At 38.8% G+C, this 18,986-nt stretch overlaps 1 protein-coding gene across 31 annotated transcripts in view; it reads right to left on the bottom strand.

Moving 5' to 3' along the window:
- NRXN3 (neurexin 3) overlaps positions 1 to 18,986 on the bottom strand; it is a 1,029,877-nt gene that overhangs the window by 133,164 nt on the left and 877,727 nt on the right. For all 31 annotated transcript variants that reach the window (XR_009727556.1, XR_009727557.1, XM_061367479.1 and 28 more), the window contains one exon: positions 6,943 to 7,114. Coding sequence is in view for 29 of the 31 variants with exons in the window: in XM_061367479.1 (XP_061223463.1) it covers positions 6,943 to 7,114 (172 nt within the window). In the remaining 2 variants the exon portion in view is untranslated. The remainder of the gene's footprint in view (positions 1 to 6,942; positions 7,115 to 18,986) is intronic.

Here is an 18,986-nt window from a genome sequence, read left to right as displayed (position 1 = left end):
CCTGTTTCAAAGCAGACTGGGAACTTCAGTTCAGTAGCCACAAATGTGTAGAATTCAGGGAATTTGATTTGTACAGATGGGTATAACCATTTTTAGAGATACCGACAGGTGAGACCTGTTACATGCTGACAGGTGTGAAGCTTGTTGACCACCTCTCTAGGAACCTTGTTCCAATGTTTGACCACCCTCTCAATAAAGAAATGCTTCCTAATTCCCACTCTGAACCTCCCTTGATGCAGTTTTGAACCATTTCCAGATGTCCTATCACTGGATACCAAGGAGAAGAGATCACTTCCTTCCACTTACCCTCCTCAAGAAGCTGTAGACAGTAATGAGATTGCCGCTCAGCCTCCATTTCTCCAAACTAGACAACCCCAGAGTCACCAGCCACTCCCCATAGTACATGCCTTCGAGCCCTGTTGCCCTCTTCTGGACACATTCAAGGACCTTCACATCATGAAATTGTGGGGCCGTGAACTGCACACAGTACTTGAGGCTTGGCCACAGCGACACTGAATACATCAGGATAATCACCTCTTTTAACTGTTTGGTTATGCTGTGCTTGACTCATCCAAGGATATGGTTTGCCCTTTTGGCTCCCAGGGCACACTGCTGACTCCTGCTGAGCCTGCTTCTGACCAGCACACCCAGATCCTTAATGTAGGGCTGATCTCCAGCCACTCCTCTCTCAGTTTATATTTGTTCCAAGTGTTACTCTGCCCTATCTGTAGGATTCAGCATTTTGACTTGTTCAGTTTCATGCCATTAATGATTATCCAATGCTCCAATCTATCTAGATCCCTCTGCCAGGCCTTTTATTCTTCAAGAGAGTCAAGAGCACTTCCAGTTTGGTATCATCATTCAATTCCTGCATCCATATAATTGACAAATACATTGAACAGAATTGGCTCTATAAATAAGTCTGAGGAACAGCTAGATGTATCCCCATTCACCACAACCCTTCAGCTAGTTCTTCACCCAGCACACTGTGCACCCACTCATCTCACAACTTGTCCAGAAGGATGCTGTGAGGGACAGTATCAAAAGCTTTACTAAAATCCTGAAAAATTACACCCCACCTTCCCTTCACGTCCTAGCTGGACAACCTTATCATAGAAAGATATCAAAGTAGTTAAACAGGACTTTCCCTTTGTGAACCCATGTTGACTGTGCATGATTTTTGCATTATTCTTTAAATACCTCTCAATAACACCCGGTATAGTACGATCCACAACTTTTCCAGGAATTGAGGCTAGACTAACCTAGGTCTGTATTTCCTAAGCTCTTTCCTCACACCATTTTTAAAATTGGAATAATATTGGCTGGTTTCCAGTCAGCAGGGACCTCTTCAGAGTCCCAAGGCCTTTGGCAGATGATTGAGAAAGGTTCTCCCATAACATCCGCTAGCTTCTTCCGTACTCCTTTGCAAGCAAGTAGGAACTCAGCCAGCTTTCTTCCTTGTCTCACATAACAAGCCTGGTACTAACCAGGCAATTTCGGATCTTTCCACCAAGTAAATGAAAATTATATTGTAAGAAGAGAGACTTCATGCCTTTCATATTTTAGATGGGTAGGACAACCTAGACCACCTATACTTCTGGAAAATGTTTTACTTCGGACAACAGCAGGTGAGAAAGAATTCACCTCACATAGACTACTAAAGATATAGATCAGGGTAAACTTTAAACTAGCATAAACCACTCCTGCTGATAAAGGAAGTCATCTTCCCCTGTCTCCTGACTGATCGTTTCCACTCCCGTGTGTCCATTTTTCATAAGCCACTATATGTGAGTGGCATTGGTAATGGTCCCACTGAGCAGAATATGAGAGGGGGTATAAAACAAAATTTGACCATTTAAGCAACATGAGTATGGGAAAAAGTAATGAAAGAATGAGTTCCTTTGTCCAGTTCCAGCTGTATACTACAGTAAGATCCATTTACATCAGCATTTTCATTTGAATCAGGATTGTGCCTCCAAGGTGTACCTCCCAACTCTCTCCACTTGCTACACCTTGGTTTACATACTGAAATGTGCTCAGGGAATACAAAGTAGATTCCTTTCAAATGAAATTAAACAAGATATGCCCCAACAGTTTGGGGCATTCAGTCCTTGGGACTGAAACTGTCATGAATGAAAATGCCAGTACATATATCAGGGTCTAAAAACCAACTTTTTCTTTTATAGGTATGCACTTATCAGACCACAGTACTTGCCATAGCAGTCAAAGAGTTTCTGGAGTTCTGCTGTCTACAGCTAACAGTCCAGCTTTTCCTAAAATTCAACTTCCTCTAAGACACAGACTTGAGAGAGAAAAAGAATTTCCTTTCCTTCAGTACCAATACACCTGCAAATTAATGCTCTTTGAAAGGGCAGAGACTCCTACAAGAAGGCTGAGAGATCAATCAAGAGAATTATAAAGGCGAAAAACATAAAATCTGTATCAGGTGGATGAACTAATGAATCCTGATGAGGATTGTTTAATGTTGTCCTATATCTTATTTTTTAAATGCAGTCATAAAATCCAGGCTACAGTTTTCTTGCTAAATGATGTATATCTTTAAGTGATAACCTCCTCCTTCCTTTTTCTTTCCTTCCTTTAATCTTCTGCTTTAAAACATTCCTCCAATTAGACTTTGATGTCACTGATACTCTTGCTTTACAGCTGTTCTTCACCTAGCTTTGCTTCTTTTTCTACTGCAGAAAATGTAGTCAAGTGCATGGATGAATGAGCAGGAATATCAGGCTTGTTTCGATGTATAAATAATCTGCAATAAATGAAGTATTTCTTTTCAAGAAAGACAGTAGACAGAGGAAAAAAACCTAAAAGTCTCCTAAGAATTAATGAAAACTTAGGGACTGAGGTATCCCAGTTCTGTATCAAAACAGAGATTTATTTTTAGCTCTCCTGATAATTGCTGACTTGATACCACTGTAAAGTGCCTCAAATTTGATGGATTTTTCTGTAATCTGAAACAAAAGTACTCCAAATGCTTCCTTTTACTGAACTCTTGGTCCAAAATGATTCTACCAAAATGATGTAGTAGGTTCTCCTACTTCATCATTAAGATTTATTTAGATATAGAAAAGGTCTCAGCAGAAAAGAAAAAGCAAGCAAATGACAGTGACAAAGCACAACCTGTTATATGGTATCTACACCAAAGGGTGAAGGCACGTGAGACAACATATGGGAAGTAGTCATGGAAAACTGTGCTTTAGGGCATAGCAAAAGGTGGATCCCCTGACTAAGAAATACACTATGGTGACCAACTTCATGAAACAAGCATCAGGGATCAGTACAGCCTACGCAGAAGCCCATGTCTTTACTGTGTACTTAAGGGAGAGGAAAAAGGGCAAAACTAACGCAAATAAATCATTAATAACTCAATGGTTTTGCCTGAACTAGACCATGACATCTGAATAGCAGCTAAGAGCCCCAGTGCTAATGCTGCTATTTGCCAACACTCAGTTCTCAGGAGCTCTGTCTCAGATACATACACTGGGCTACTGTTCAGTCTTACTGGCAGGATTTGAATTGTATGAATGGTGAGAGATCATTCCTAATGATTGGAATTATTTCAGTCTCAAAGTTTAGCCAACCTTAGCTCCAAGTTAATTCACTCCTTTACCATTTCTCTCTAACCCTTTTCCTCACAAGAAAGAATAAGGCTCATGTTGCAGCTGACTGAGATACAATTGGAAGCTATAAAAAAAACAAAATGTCAGTGCTTGAATCGAAAGTTTGTTGCTTTTCCATTTTCCTTCCACTTCCTTACCTTTTATCTGAAGTTGCAAAAATACAGCTTTGGAGTCTTTCAGTCCCATTGGGCTAGTTTCACTTGATTTCAATTTAACCAGGGACTGTGTTTTAAGGAAAGCCAATAATCTCCCTCTTTGCTCCTTTAATGGATATCCCACTTTTATTTGTATTTTCCATTGAGCAAGTAATTATGAGTGTAATGTATAATCCTTCTATAGGTAATAAAATTCAGAGAGGAGCATGGAAATGCCATTCAGAATGCAGCCCTGGTGCCTGAAGATTGCCCTACGTGTGATGATGTGGAAGATAATTTAGCTATTTTATAAAATTTGAAAATATTAGCCTGTGAAGAAAATCAAGTACAGGTGAAATTGTTTATATTACAGACAACACAGGATACACAAATATGCATGTGCTACAAACATGATTTTTTTTAAGACTGGAAATAACATGGTTTCAGAATTAAAGTGATCTTACGCATAAACCACCAGATTCCTTAGCTATTATACAAGTGTGATAGGAATTGCAGTTTCAGCATCCTGCAGCTGAAATGTTGGATTAGCATGGGGCAACCCAAACACAAAGCTTTTTACAGAGCTTTGGTGAACACACCAGAGCTCTGGTCTTGAGGAACACTAGTGCAACTTTGGTCTGTGAAAGACAACAAATTATTAATTTCAAAAGCTCATGTTTGTTCTTCTTTTCAGCTGTTAATTGCCCAGAAAATGGAACTAATAAGGACTGGTTTCCTGTAGTTATTGGCTCACTGAAGCTTTTCCTGTATCTGAGGCATTTATAATGCTTCTTCATTATATGGATATTCTAGCATTTAACACAAACTGGCATCAAGCCACAGTCCTTTCCTCTGGGAGGGCTGGAGCACTTCCCTCTTCTCCTTTGATTATTTTCCCTAGCCATGTAGGATCTTTGTTGCTTTGGTTTGGTTTAGGTTTTTTTTTTTCAACTTTCACCCCTTTTAAAATCTGGCTAAAAAATCATAGAACCATATAATAGTTAGGGTTGGAAAGGACCTTAAAATCATCAAGTTCCAACCCCCCTGCTGTAGGCAGGGACACCTCGCTCTAAACCATACCACCCAAGGTCTCGTCCAACCTGGCCTTGAACACTGTCAGGGATGGAGCATTCACAACCACCCTGGGCAACCTATTCCAGTGCCTCACCACCCTAACAGGAAAGAATTTCCTCCTTATATCCAATCTAAACTTCCCCTGTTTAAGTCTGAACCCATTACCCCTTGTCCTATCACTACAGTTTGAAAGAAACTGGAAAAATAAGGGAGACACATGCACACATAGAGTATGATCCCACAAGCCTGTTTTTCACGGGCACAGTCTGGAAACTTCATCATCTGCAAACAGCCAGAAATTTAAATACATGAACAGAAAGAAAAAGGTGTCTGGAATACAAAAGTGTCCTTTTCCCTTGGGGTACAACTGCATATACTCAACACTAGCCCAGACCAAAAGATTAATGCTAATTCTATAAAACCATACATATCTAATGAAAGCTTAGAAACATCTTTACTCAAGACAGAAGCAGAGGATATTGAGATAGTGAGAGTGTGATTTATTTTCTATTAAAAAAAATCTCAAAAAAAAATCTAAAAAAAAAAAATCTCTAAAGAAATGTGCTGAACATTTTGTTTCTTTACATCATGGTCTTAGTACGGTAAGTAATATAATAAGAAAATTTATTCATGGGGTTTTACGACTGTAATTGGCTACCAACTGGATAAGAGTTATTTTACCACAAAATAATTGATGAAAGAAACAGAAAGATGCTCAGTTTGAGCCATTCGTAGCTATACTTCCCTCTCTAAGCAATGGCTAGCATAGCTAGAATCTAACTCAGCATGTCTGTCATGTTGTTCTTTGAAAGCAATTATTTCACAGAAATAAGGATAATTATTAAAATGTACTCTTCTGCATGTACATCACCAAAACACTGTCAAAGTGTCATGTTGAACATGTGGTAGAGAACACCACAGCATAAACCACTCACATTAAAAAATTTCTTGTGCACCTTCTGAGTGGAAGAGATGAAATTATCTCCTTGGAGTAATTTACTACTGTAACACTGTATAAACAATTAGGATATTTCTTGTAACTTTGGGTTGCGCTTGTGGGTAACTCCTACTCAGATAGCAAATTGCCTCATGTTTATCACATAATTCTTCCTTCTGTCCCAAGTCAGTTTATGTACAACCTAGAAAGGAAGAACTGGATATTGTTTAGACTTAATTCTGGAAACCAACAAGAAGATCACGGCTTGATCTTAGATAACAACATGTGAATAAGAAGAATGTGGCTAACACTGCAGTTCTTTCCTTGTGGTCCTCCTGCCTTTTGTAACCAGGCACACCACTAAGCCTCCGCTCGCTTGTGCACTGTCAGCATTACGTACAGCAATCTGTTTTTCCCTTGAAGTGAGTTTGACCTTTTGATATGGTGACATACAGTATTAAGAAGTACTGATTTGCCAGTGGTGGGATAAAACCTGGGGCAGTGATTCAAAAGCCACTTGTTCATTACTCCTAGTGGACTTAGGGTGATTATTTCCAAAGAGATACTGAATTGTTCCATTCTAACTTGATCTAAAGTCAACTAAAATTTGTCAGTTTTCGCTAGATTATGTGTCAACCTTTATATCTGTCAACCTAAAGGAGAGAGTGAAATTCAGATGATGAAAAATAATGAGGCAAGCATAATGCCTGTCCAAATATTTACAACTTAATCTTCCATATCCCTGACACTTCAACTCTGATCTATATATAGACATCGACAGTATCTTGGGTATGGCTAGAGTCACCTCTCCTTTTAATAAGGTCTGTTCAAAACTATTCTCTCTTAAATTGCTAGAAAATATCACAAGTAGCAAAACCAAGTTTGTTGTTAAATAAGTTCGTAAATCTCTGCAGAACCAGGATTCACTTAGAGCCTTCTGTAATAGCAAGATCTATGTGCATCATACCACACAATTGGCATGCTTATTTTTCCAATGTAAAGGACCTTATTTTGTTTTCCAAGAGGGAGTATATGCATCACCAGGCTGGTAAATTTATTGTTGAGATGAAACAAGAAAGATTTATATAGCCATCAGTTGTTACTAAACATTAGTTTATAGGTATAGATAAACAGAGAAATATAAGAAAAAAGTATATACCTGTTGGGTAGTGTTCATTTACTGGCCAACTGTCAACTTGAAGTGTGGCATTGCCACCATTCCTGGTAAAGCGTACTACGTGGTATTTGCCATCATTTACAGGTGTGCTTTCCTCTTTAATAGAGATGTCCACCGTGCCAATATTGAAGACTACACCAATCTTGCCTTGCTCCTAAAATAAAAGAAAAAAGAAATAAATGCTTGTAAATTGCTGCCTATTAGGAGTATGTTCTTGCCCTACAATTACCTAATGGGCAATTGTGCCGGTAGATGGCACTGAAGAATATGCAGAAGCATCATTTTGAGCTTTGTCAGGACACATTTCATTGACTCTGCTTCAAAACATTGTCTTTTGCACTCTCCTTTACGCATTCACCTGAAAGTAATTCTTTTGTTCCCTTAAAACATCAAAGAAGACAGATTGTAGATCAGGCCACAAAAAACAGGAGATGGGGATAAATATTAATTTGAGCAACGCATCTACTGATATTAGCAGTCACTTGTTCAATTGTCATGTGAAATGCAGCCACTGGTAGGCTGTATATCCCAACAACTTTCATTCTGTTATTCTGCTTGTGAAACAAGAAGCCCCCAATCCCAAAACAAATAACTGAGATCTAGCAGGAAGAGTGCTGTTGCAAGAGGAATCGATTTAGAAGGAAGCAAAAATGTAACTAGCCAATGACCACCTAAGAGAAGCTGATTGGTCTTAAATCAAAAGAAAAACCTCACATGTTCTCAAATGACAGTTATGGCCACTGTCTTTTCCTTTTCTACATCACACCACAAGTAGTGCCTTACCAATAAGGTAATCCTCCATAGTGTTTTCCTAAAACATTTAATACTACTAACTTAAATAATGCCAGAAATTCCTGTCACTGTACAATACACAATTAAAAGGAATGCAGGGATTCAACTCTGGTGCAGACAGGCAGAACTAAAATGTATCATATAGCAAGTGTTATGTTTGCTAGCCATCCACACTAAAAAATTAGCAATAACTTCATTAACTTTCTCAGCAGAAAAACCAAGGAGAAAACAACAGAGTGTAAGTGGTCTTGTACCCAAATATAGCCTCTTCAAAGCAAACCTGAGGTATATTAAGGGGACAAGAGACAATTTTGTTGTTGTTATTGTATTGCATGTCTGTTAGTACCTTACATATCTGCTCGGTGACAAGACAACTGTATCCTTCAAGACTGTTACCCTGATTGACTTCAGTACATTCATGTTAGCAAATTTTAGCAAAGAAAGAAACCTCTCCTCCTGTACTTAGAGGGCCACCTCATTTTCCTCTCATAGATTTATTCCTTTCTCCTGGTATCAACAGACCTTGTCCTTAAAAACCCCAGGTCTTTTAATTTCTTACAGAGGCCTTTTCTGATTCCTGCTTTACCTTACATTTCAAAGTTTACTCATACCAAAATACTAATCTCAAGTTCCTTATATCCTAAATGCTCTTCTTTTTTTTGGACTTTTTTTCCTAACAGCCCTGCCCCTAATCCTCAGACTACAACACTTACACTAGGAAAGGAAAACAGTCCTGTAGCTGAAGAGGTAGTTTAAAAACTTTGACTGTGCTTCAACTACTTGAAGTTTAGCACAGTAACAGTAAGCACCCTGATTTTCGTCCCATTATAATGGTAGATTTTAGACTGCTAATTGTACGCTGAATAGCAGCACACGTGTATATTCACAATGCTATGTTTTGAATGCAATGCTTTGAATATATTTCCCTTCAAGACATCAGTAATCTTTTTTCACTAGAACATGAGGTAAGTGTCCCAGCTCCCAGCAGACACATGAACTCAGATACTATTTGAAAACAATCAACCTTTCTTCTCTTATGCTATCCTAAAAACAAGGGAGTTTTCAGCGAGAAGAGTTTTATCTCAGGTAAAGCCATTGCTAGCACAGCTTTATCACTTCTTTGACATATAAAGTAGATAGTGTCCCAGTACTGCTTTAGTGAACCTTTTACTGGCAACCATAAAATTATCTTTATCTGCATAGCAATTAGCAAAGAACAAGTGGCCTATTTTTGCTCAAAGACTCAAAGAAAGTCTACTGACCAGGAAACCTGACTACTGACTCCATGCGGCTTTGCAAGGTGCTCCTGGACAACCTCTCAGATAACTTTTCAATTGCCATCAATACATCAGCCTTCTTTTGCAAAATGTGGCTGTTCTGAGGACAGTCCACCATGGTGAAGGCATAATGTTCATAGGTAAAATGAAGAGCTGTGCCTTCTCTTAAAACAGATCAGCACCACCATAGAAGAGGAAGGGATTAAGAGGTATTCAGTAAAGTGAAACCTTTGTACCTTCAAGCCCTACAGGCTTAACAAGGCAGAGATAAAAACTTGCAAGTGCAGAAAGGGACAGGGGGAAGTTTAGCTAATCTCCTCTGCAGAAGGAGAAAATGTTTTTGATCTCTCCTCTGAGGAAAAGTAGATAGCGCCTTTTGTCATTCCCTTTCCTGGCACTTGAAGGAAAAACCCTATTTAAAGGGCTAGTGATAATCCATGGATAAGAGGGCAAATTGGAAAAGAGATAAGATTCTGGAAGCAAAGGACTGCAGAGTACCAGTGGCCTTCAGGCTGCCGGAGAGAGGATGGAAATGAGCAAACTGATGTCCTCCCCTTTCAAGAAGATTGCTCCCCACTCCCACAGCCAAGGGACCACCAGCCCTTCTAAAAGTAGTGTGACATTTTGTTGGAACTGAGAAATTTAAAAATGTGTCTAAAAAAACCCCAAACTATCATGAGGCTGACCAAAAGACTGTTCCAGCTCTCTTCAGTCCCACCTTGGGCTGAGATGCCTGTGATGCTTCAACACAAGTTTTGCAAAGTACGACTTCATGCCAGACGTTGATACTCTTCTCTGGAATGAGTAGGAACTTGTAATGAAAATGGTTCTGTTCCAGTTACCAGGATAAAACAAAATATAACACAGTACACCTATTGAGACCAAACTGCACACACAGATACAGTTTATTCATGAAATCGATATTTCCAGGGCACCAGACACTATGAAAATAAGCAACAATTAGTTTGTGCATTCTCAGCAGAAAAAAAAAAAAAAAAAACAAACCAAAACCCAAAAGTTAAAGCAAAACATAACGAAAATCCTAGAGCAAGTAACAGTGACCATGGACATGGAGCAAATCCAGGATTTTCAGAATCTCTATATTTTCCACTTTCCCACACTATACCACCTCATTAAAAGCAGCATTTACCAAGACCTACCATCCTTCTAAATCTGAAAGATAAGCTTTACCATTAAGCTTTAACACTTCGTGATGGATGTGACCTTTCATTCCTTTCCCCATTCAGTCAGCTAGTAGATTTTCTTTCCATGTTACCAAACACAAGTATTAACGAGACCAGTAAGTATGTGACAAAGAAAGGTTTACCTTTGAGCCACTATCTGTAATGTTTATTTTGTAGTTAGAGGAAAAAAAATGAATCCTAACCATACAAAAAGAGAAAAGCTGAATATACAGAGCCACAGACACTATGTAACATCAGTGTTCCAGAACAGCTCAAGAGAATTCTAACAGACAGCATGTATGATGCGGTATTTAACATACTGCATCATTATTCACTGGGCTGCCCCAAACACTGTCCACAAAAAGGTGACCATTAATTAATGTTTTTGAAACTCTCAAGTGACATCAACCGCTGGCACTAAACCTTGGAAAACTGAGAGCCATTTTATTTATAAACAATGAAGTGAACTCAGCATTCAATCTGTATTTTACTTCCCCCCTCCTCAATTTAAGGCTCCTGTGCCAAAAAGGATTTTTAAAGTTCATCAAGAATTTATCTTTTCCTAATTTGTCCCATAAAATTGCTACTCCCAAAAGCCACATTGCCATTTCTCCACTTACAGTCCTTCTGGAGATAAAATTCTGCCATGATGTCTCTGAGACTTCAGACAAATAATTATGATCATATAATGGAATGGTTGTAGAATATTGTAAGAACAAAAAAGCAAAGTACTAAAAAAGAATGTACGAGGCCTCACCCTGACCTCTCTTATTCTACATCATGTCCTACCACTGAATTCTGGCAACAGCTTTTTGTTATATGCACTGTTACCAAAACTTTTTTAACGTTATTAAATGATATAGGGGCTAAACTACAGCCTGGATCAGGAGATCTGCAACTAACATTATTTCACTTCAGGCAACTTTTTCTCTTTCCGTGAAACAGATTCTTCATCTGTGACAGAGGGATGATAGTCAACTATCTTTCCAAGCTCTCAAGCCCCGTAAATCCACCTATATTTTACTTAAACATTTATGATATTCTGACAATCCCAACCCTTTCAGCCCTGAGAGCAACTACAATCTAAGAGGAGCAGGTCCTAATATTTTCTCAGCTTCTACTTTCAACTCCTCCAAAACCCATTCCTTTCATAGGAAAGGATCATGGGAACATTTCTGAGGTCTGACACTTTTTGCAGGTATGCTTTTCATTTTGTTTCCCTCCACCCAAAGAGAACTAGAACCTGTCTGCATGTAAATTGTCAGGCCTTTGTTTTCTACATGCTGTGCCTCCACATCATGAAGATATCTGTCTTTGCACCTAGCAGACCAGGTGCAAAGAAAGTCAAATGGGAATGGCAGTGATTCCGTAAGATGAGCTGTTTGAATCATAGAATGCTGAGGGTTAAAATCTGTTAGAGAGGACACATACACGAACAGCCACATGTACTGTTTGCTCCAAAAAGGGGTTTACCTTTGAGTCTTCTTTTTCTCAATTCAAAATTCAAATAGTGCACACTGAAAGTATATGGCTGTTCCCTATGTGCAGAAAGTATTTAATTTCAAAAATCAAGAGAGAGAACCCCAGGCAATATGACAAATCCTACTTTAAGCTGCATCGGTATGAATCAATATCAATTCTGTTGAAGAAACTCTATTCCTACTGATGCAAGTGGAAGCAGCATTTATCCCAGTATCTTTGTTTCTTTTCCTGAAACTAAATGTAGAAAGAAAAAAAAAAGAAAAGAAAAGGCATTTGTAAAATATAACTCAAATCCAACTAGAATCCCAGGATAACTGTGTTTTCTTACACTCATTTTACTTCATAAATTTTTAATAGTCATTTTGTGCAGACTGCCCCCTCCTCCCACGCTGGCTGGTTCCAACGTGACTAGACATTACCTTGCAGACAATACTCCTAGTTACTGCTTCTTGTAGATGACTGCTGATTTTGCTGTTCTCATTTGAAAGGGATACAAGCTTTTTCAGTAATATAACAAGCCATTTCACACTGTAGGAAGGCTTCGTAAACTACATATATATTTTTTTTCTCTCCCTCCCTCGCCCCCTTCTCTCCAAGTTCCACATGCATATACTCCAACTCTGGTACCCTCTAAATTCAGGAAAAATTATGCATTTCTTTATAACCCCAAGCATTGCTCTTCCTGGAACAGCTTCCCTGTACTTAGGCTTCTCAGATTTGTAGTCTATGTTATAGAAAACCCCTCTATGATTTTTTTTTTTTTCCCCTTTATGTCTTTTTTTGCTTTATCTCCTTTGGGGTTTTGTTTGCTTGTTTGCTTGTCTGGTTGTTTTCTTATTTTTGCTTTGCCTTAAACTTGATTCTGGATGCTAGTCCAGCTGTTAGGTTGCCCGCTTTCTGTGGATAGGGGGACTTTGCACAGCAGTGCTAAATGCAGCGAGGTATCCAGGCGAACTGAAGGTGTAAGATGTATATTCCACAGAGTATACTCATTAAATACCAAAACACCAAATCACCTTATGTGAATTTTCACTGTAAACAGAAAATCAAAATGCTCTTTACTGATCAGAAAGGTAATAAAATCCAGCATTGTGCTTATAGGACCAAGCTGCAACTAGAATCAAATGCGTGGCTGGACAGGCCTTTCCTATATATATATATATATATATAAATGGATTTAAGAAATGGAAATATTAGAACCTGTATTCAGTACAGAGTACTATGCAGATACTTCTGCTCCTCTCTCTCTGGTCATATTTAATGCCACTTTTAATACCACTGGGAGCTAAGTCTAAAAATCAGAATTCAATGCATACAAAACTCTGCAGTTTATTAAAGGGATGGCTTACTGGATGAAGTCTTTCTTTCTCCCAGTAATGGTGGCAGGGAAGGCATCTCAAGAACCAGTACAGCTACCCTGGCACATATAATAATCAACAAAGCACCAAATGTTGTTAAAGAAATGACAGGCACGGAAGCACACTTGACTTGAAAGCTTTTAATCAGTGTTCCAATGCTTTACAGCGCTTCTTTACTGTTACAACACTTTACTTCTTTCTTGAAACAAGAAAAAAAAAAGGAGTTTTTAAGGTGAAAAGAAGTACACAGACTAGCCAATTTTGGCTGATTTTTGAGGGCTATTATAAGAAGTACAAAGGGTTTTTTTTATATACTGCCTGTTACTGATTCTTTAAGGTGCTGAACCAGGTCTACTAAATGCAAGTTGCAAACCTATTTATCAGAGAAAATGATACACACAGAGGACAAAATAAATAGAAATTATTACCCCTCAGGGGCATGTTTTTTAAAAGAAGCAATTCTTACAGATACATAATTTATAAGGCTAAAAAGGACAACTGTTATAATCTAGTCTCTAAAATTTTATGTGAGGCCATATATCCTTGTTCGAACTGATTCTTTATTGAACTATAAGATACATTTTAGAAAAAACATTTATTTGTGATTTGAATATCTACAGCTGAGGAAAGAAGCCTTAGAGTTATTGCAGCTGCTTCTTTGATGAGATTGGCCCAGTACTGAACATGGTCAAAAAGGCAAATGGAATGTCAAGAATTATAATGAAAAGGATCACTGTACTAAAGGAAAATCTCTGTTGTAAGATAATGGAGCACCTTTGACTTTAATTCTTAAACACAATATACAGATGTGTGTGTGGCTGTCTCAAAAAGAAAAAAGAGATACAAAAGGTTCAAAAAAGTACCACACTTTAAGTTATATATATAAACCCCCATAAAAATAGCAATATTCAGCACTATTTTTTTATAACATAAAGAAATACAAATATAATTATTTGGTGATAAAGTTTAAGTAAGGAAAGTACCTTTCGAGACAGTACATAATTGAGTTGTGCGAGTCTGTCACAGGATGTTTCGAATGTTTCAGATACATTCAATAATAGACAAATTCATGGGAGGAAAGTCAATCAAGAGCCACTGAATACAACAATGTGCATATAACCTCTTGCTCAGCAGTTCCTTAAAAGCAGATCACTACCATTTCATGTAACTTTTACTTCCTATGCTGAAGAACCATCTAGCACCATAGTTCCATAAATAACTTGTAAGACGGTGATCAACTAAAAATTTTCTTGAAGGTTCTTACCATTCATGATAAATTTTCTAAAGTAGTGAAACACTGAATCTGGCAGAAATTAATGAGAATCAAATCTTTTTCATTGAAGATTTAGAAAGAGTAGTTTAGATAAACATCTGTCACAGCCAGGCTGCTGTATTTAGTCCTGCCTCAAAGCAAGAAAATGCTAGAGCAGATGACTTAAGGCTCCAGCTTCCTCCTTCTGTGACTGCAGACTCTTCCAGCTTTATACTGCATAAGAGCTTTATACTGCATAAGAGAAAAAGACTCAGCTCTCTGGGTTTCTCACTTGAAAGCAGGTTTTTCAATCTTCCATTTATTCTTCCCTATGGCTTCAAAACTCTGAAGACACCAGAAAATTTTAAGTTTAGTTTACACAAATTACACAACCACTTTGGCTTTTATGTTCAAAGACTACATAATATCTTTTGGCCACTATCTTACCATGGGGCCTCACATTTAAGGCTTATTCACTGTGACTAACAGTCTTATTCTGGAGTGCTCTCTGGGAGTGTCCCTTAGTGTCCCTTGTGTCAAAAGATGACCTCTACTCTTTGTTTTGGGACACATTGCATTATTTAGCTTAAGTAAAATGTATAGCAATAACCTTGTTATGAGCTCATCAAACTTTCCAAACTGCCCTTCATTTTTTGCCAGTTGACTTTATGTGGGACACAGACTATTAGATAATACCTTTGAATGGCTCACACTGGAACATGTACTAAAGTATGCCTTATTCTTTCCTTTTCTGGATTTATTTTTTTTTTACCAAACACCCTTGCAGTATCACAAAAATGCTGAGTTACCAGTGGGCTGTGAATTGCAGTTCTCTTGCTTTACTTTTACCTTATGTCTTTCTCTCCCTTTACCTTTCCCTCTTTCCATGTTTGCCTCTTGTCTAATAATAAAGTTTCTTTCTCAAACAAAACTATTCTGAAAACAAGCCAAAAAAAAAAAAAGAAAAAAAAGACAAGAACTCAATCCTCTGACAACTCCTCTACCAGGATCAGAAGCGATTCATTAAGTATTACATCACACACAAGATATTTAGCCAAATAAAAGCATGTACAAGATAAAGAAGCTACTTGGGTTTTCTTCAGCCCAGATACTCTGGACCTGACAAGAGCTTTATGCATCACTGCAGGTTTTTAGGTAACATTAATACACAATATAATCAGAATTACACCTAGGAATTAACTTGGCACCAGAAGTTTCCGTATTTCATGTAAGGTGATACCACCAGTACACATTGAGGCCTTTCAAATTTTAACTCACTCATACAGTGAGCCGAGTTAGAGTACATGGTTGAAAGACTTATTTTCTGCTTTTGCTGCTGCTCCACTGTACCTTGAATAAGCAACTTCTGTTTCTCTCTCCATTCTGTCTTTTTATACTCTGAAACCACAGGCTTATCAAAGTGTACTCGTATATTATCTTCCACAGTGGAGTCCTGATATCCAGTGGGGCCTCCAGATGTTGTTGTAGTACAAATAATTAATATCAGGCAGAGTACCTTTATTTACAGTATCATCATTACCATGTCCAGCCTTGTACTAAGGACATCCTAAACCCATTTCCTCAAACTCTGAGGAACACTGTGGTACATGTAGTTGCTTTTACTTAAATCTGACACCCGTTGAGCAAAGCCTAGTAATCAGTGATACTCAGCAGTCTTAAAAGCGAGGCTTGCTTCTGTGCTTCAGCGCCTGACTGTGTGCCCAATTAAATCTTTTGTTCCCATGACCTAGGAAAGCACCAGTACCCTGGAAGTCAATTACCAGGTGGTAAAATGTTACAAGAAATACATGCAGGTGCATTTAGGCCACACAATTTGTGGAAAACAATTGTTATTACACAGCTGGTGAAGCTCCAGCCATAACGGTGTTAATCCCTCTCATGAAGGGATCTTGTAATACAATCAAAGAAACAGAAATTAGCAGAATGCTGAAAGGGGCATTTCCTAGGGAAAAAGAATGCAAAACGAATTAAGAAAGCGATACCTGTTCATTGATTCACTAGTAAATATGTTATTCAGATGTCTTATTTGTTCCCCCAGCTCACAGTATGCATCATGACAACTTGCCCTATCTGATGGTGTGAACTCCAATTATAATTAGGATTAAACATTCTGAAGATGCCTTTTGAGAATATTAATAGTATATTTTGGAAAGTTTTGTGAAATCATACCTTTTAGATATTATTATGGAACTAAGGCAGAAACAGGACCCATCCTGAATGTTGACATTCACTTCTGTTTTCCTAGAGGACTGAACTAATGAATACTGCGCACTGCATTTTACCTTCAAATCACCCACAAGCTGCTGCAGTCCTGCTGCATTACAGAAGTTGGCTGATTAAATTCAGGCCTTTACATTTCTGTTTCTAAATGCTGCCATGTAACTCTTCAGACAAAAATGTGACTAGCTGCTAAAATGCCACATCCACTCAATGAAGAAATGACTACAGTACTAAGTCAGATTTTAGTAGGGCACAAGAACGAGCAACTTGCTCAAAAGCAGAGATTTTCCAGGGGAAAATATCTCCATTAATCTTGCAATGTTTTCTTTGGAATTTTGATCCACGGGATAACATTGCCAGCAATGTACACTGACAGAGCTAAAATGGCAGTTACACTGGATGGACACCAGGTGTCCACCAAAAACAGTCTATCACCCCCCTTCCTCAACTGGACAGGGGAGAGAAAATATAACAAAAGGCTTTTGGGTTGCGATAACGACAGGCAAAGATCACTCATCCATTACTGTTGCAGGCCAACTAGATTTGACTTGGGAAATTAGTTTAATTTATTACCAATCAAATCCGAGTAGGAAAATGAGAAAGACATCGAAATTTTAAAACACCTTCTCCCTACCCCTCCCTTCTTCCTGGACTTAACTTTACTCCTGATTTTCTCTACCTCCTCCCCCCAGCAGCACAGCGAAACAGGGAATGGGCGCTGCATTCAGTTCATCACACGCTGTCTCTGTTTTTCCTTCCTCCTTCAGGGGGGACCCCTCTCACTCTTCTCGTGCTCCACAGTGGGGTTCCTCCCACAGGAGAGTTCTCCACCAGCTTCTCCAACATGAGTTCTTTCCATGTGCTACAGTTCTTCATGAATTGCTCCAGAACTGGTCCCTTCCATAGGGTGCAGTCCTTCAGGAACAAACTGCTCCAGCATGGGTCCCCCCCATGGGGTCACAAGTCCTGTCAACAAACCACCTCCATGTGGGCTCCTTTCCCCATGGGTCCGCAGGTCCTGCCAGGAGCTTGTTCCATCATGGGCTTTCCACAGGGTCACAGCCTCTTTTAGGCACATCTACCTGCTCTGTCATGGGGTCCTCCATGGGCTGCAGCTGGAGATCTGCTCCACCATGGACCTCCAAGGACTGCAGGAGAACAGCCTGCCTCATGATGGCAGTTCTTCACCATGGGCTGCAGGGGAATCTCTGCTCTGGCACTGGGAGTACCTCCTTCCCTCCACTGACTTCAGTATCTGCAGAGCTGCTTCTCTCACATATTCTGACTTCTTTCTCCCACTGCAATTGCACAGGGTTTTTTTTCCCCCTTCTTAAACGTTATCCCAGACGCACTAACTACCCCAATTGCTGATGGGCTCAGTCTTGGCCAGCATCAGGTCTGTTTTGGAGCTGGCTGGCATTGGCTCTATCAGACATAGCGGAAGCTTCTATTAGCTTCTCACAGAAGTCACCCCTGTAGCCCCCTGCTACCAAAACCTTATCACACAAACACAATACATATAGAAAATACGGTATCAATGATCTGATACTTGCAGGCAGCATGGAATAAACTATGTATCTTAACTGGGTTTCCTTATCAGGAGCATTGGTACAGTTGTGAGATGTCTGTGGGCTGCAGGCACAGCATATATCACTCTGTAATAGCAATCAGGGCTGTCTGCCTCAACCCATAACTTGCAGAAAAGTGAGCACTTGTCAAGAAGATGACATTAAAAGAGGACACCGCTGTCTGACAGGAAAGGTGATCACAAATAACAACTTGCCACCACCCAATTAACCCAAGCACAGTAGACAAGAGAATTGCAAGGGCTGAAGAGTCTTCAGACAAAATGAATCTATTTAAACTTGGGTTTGCCTAGAGTATATTTGTTTGCAATCTCTTTTCTACCCTTAATCACAGTGTTGTAGGTTTTCAGAATGTTAAAAAAAAAATATATGCTGAAAGGTATTAAACACTGTATATTACTATATTTTCCTTTTCACTGTGGGTACTTTTTTATGGAATTCTAATAGAATTTAATGCACCCAGGGTCCATGTTCCATTTGAAATCTAGAAAACAGATTTCATGAACAGTATGTAATATCAACAGCATATTGTAAACAAAGTAGTTAGACTTCTTTATCAGACAAGCAAGAGGTTTGAGCTAAGCTTTGATAGGCCTCCCCAATCAGACAAGATAGTGAGGAAACTAGAAGTATATGTAAACACAAACAGTGCCTGGATTCAATAACAGCTTGTTTCCAGCTTTTCAAAGCTTGCTTATTTTTTAAACAGCAGATTATTAATATTTTTTTAAGCAAATAAAATGTGGCTTTTGAGATGAGCAAAACAACCTCCCAGCAGAAAGCTTTTCCAATTCTGAATCAAAAGTGTTTCTCAAGATTTTGAATGGGAGCAGAAAATACAGGTTATAACATAC

Source organism: Neopsephotus bourkii, unplaced genomic scaffold (assembly GCF_033783945.1).
Source record: "Neopsephotus bourkii isolate Nb327-2 ecotype Australia unplaced genomic scaffold, CSIRO-AGI_Nbou_v1 NB_1376, whole genome shotgun sequence".
Taxonomy (NCBI): domain Eukaryota; kingdom Metazoa; phylum Chordata; class Aves; order Psittaciformes; family Psittacidae; genus Neopsephotus; species Neopsephotus bourkii.
This window is presented reverse-complemented; position numbering and strand designations above follow the sequence as displayed.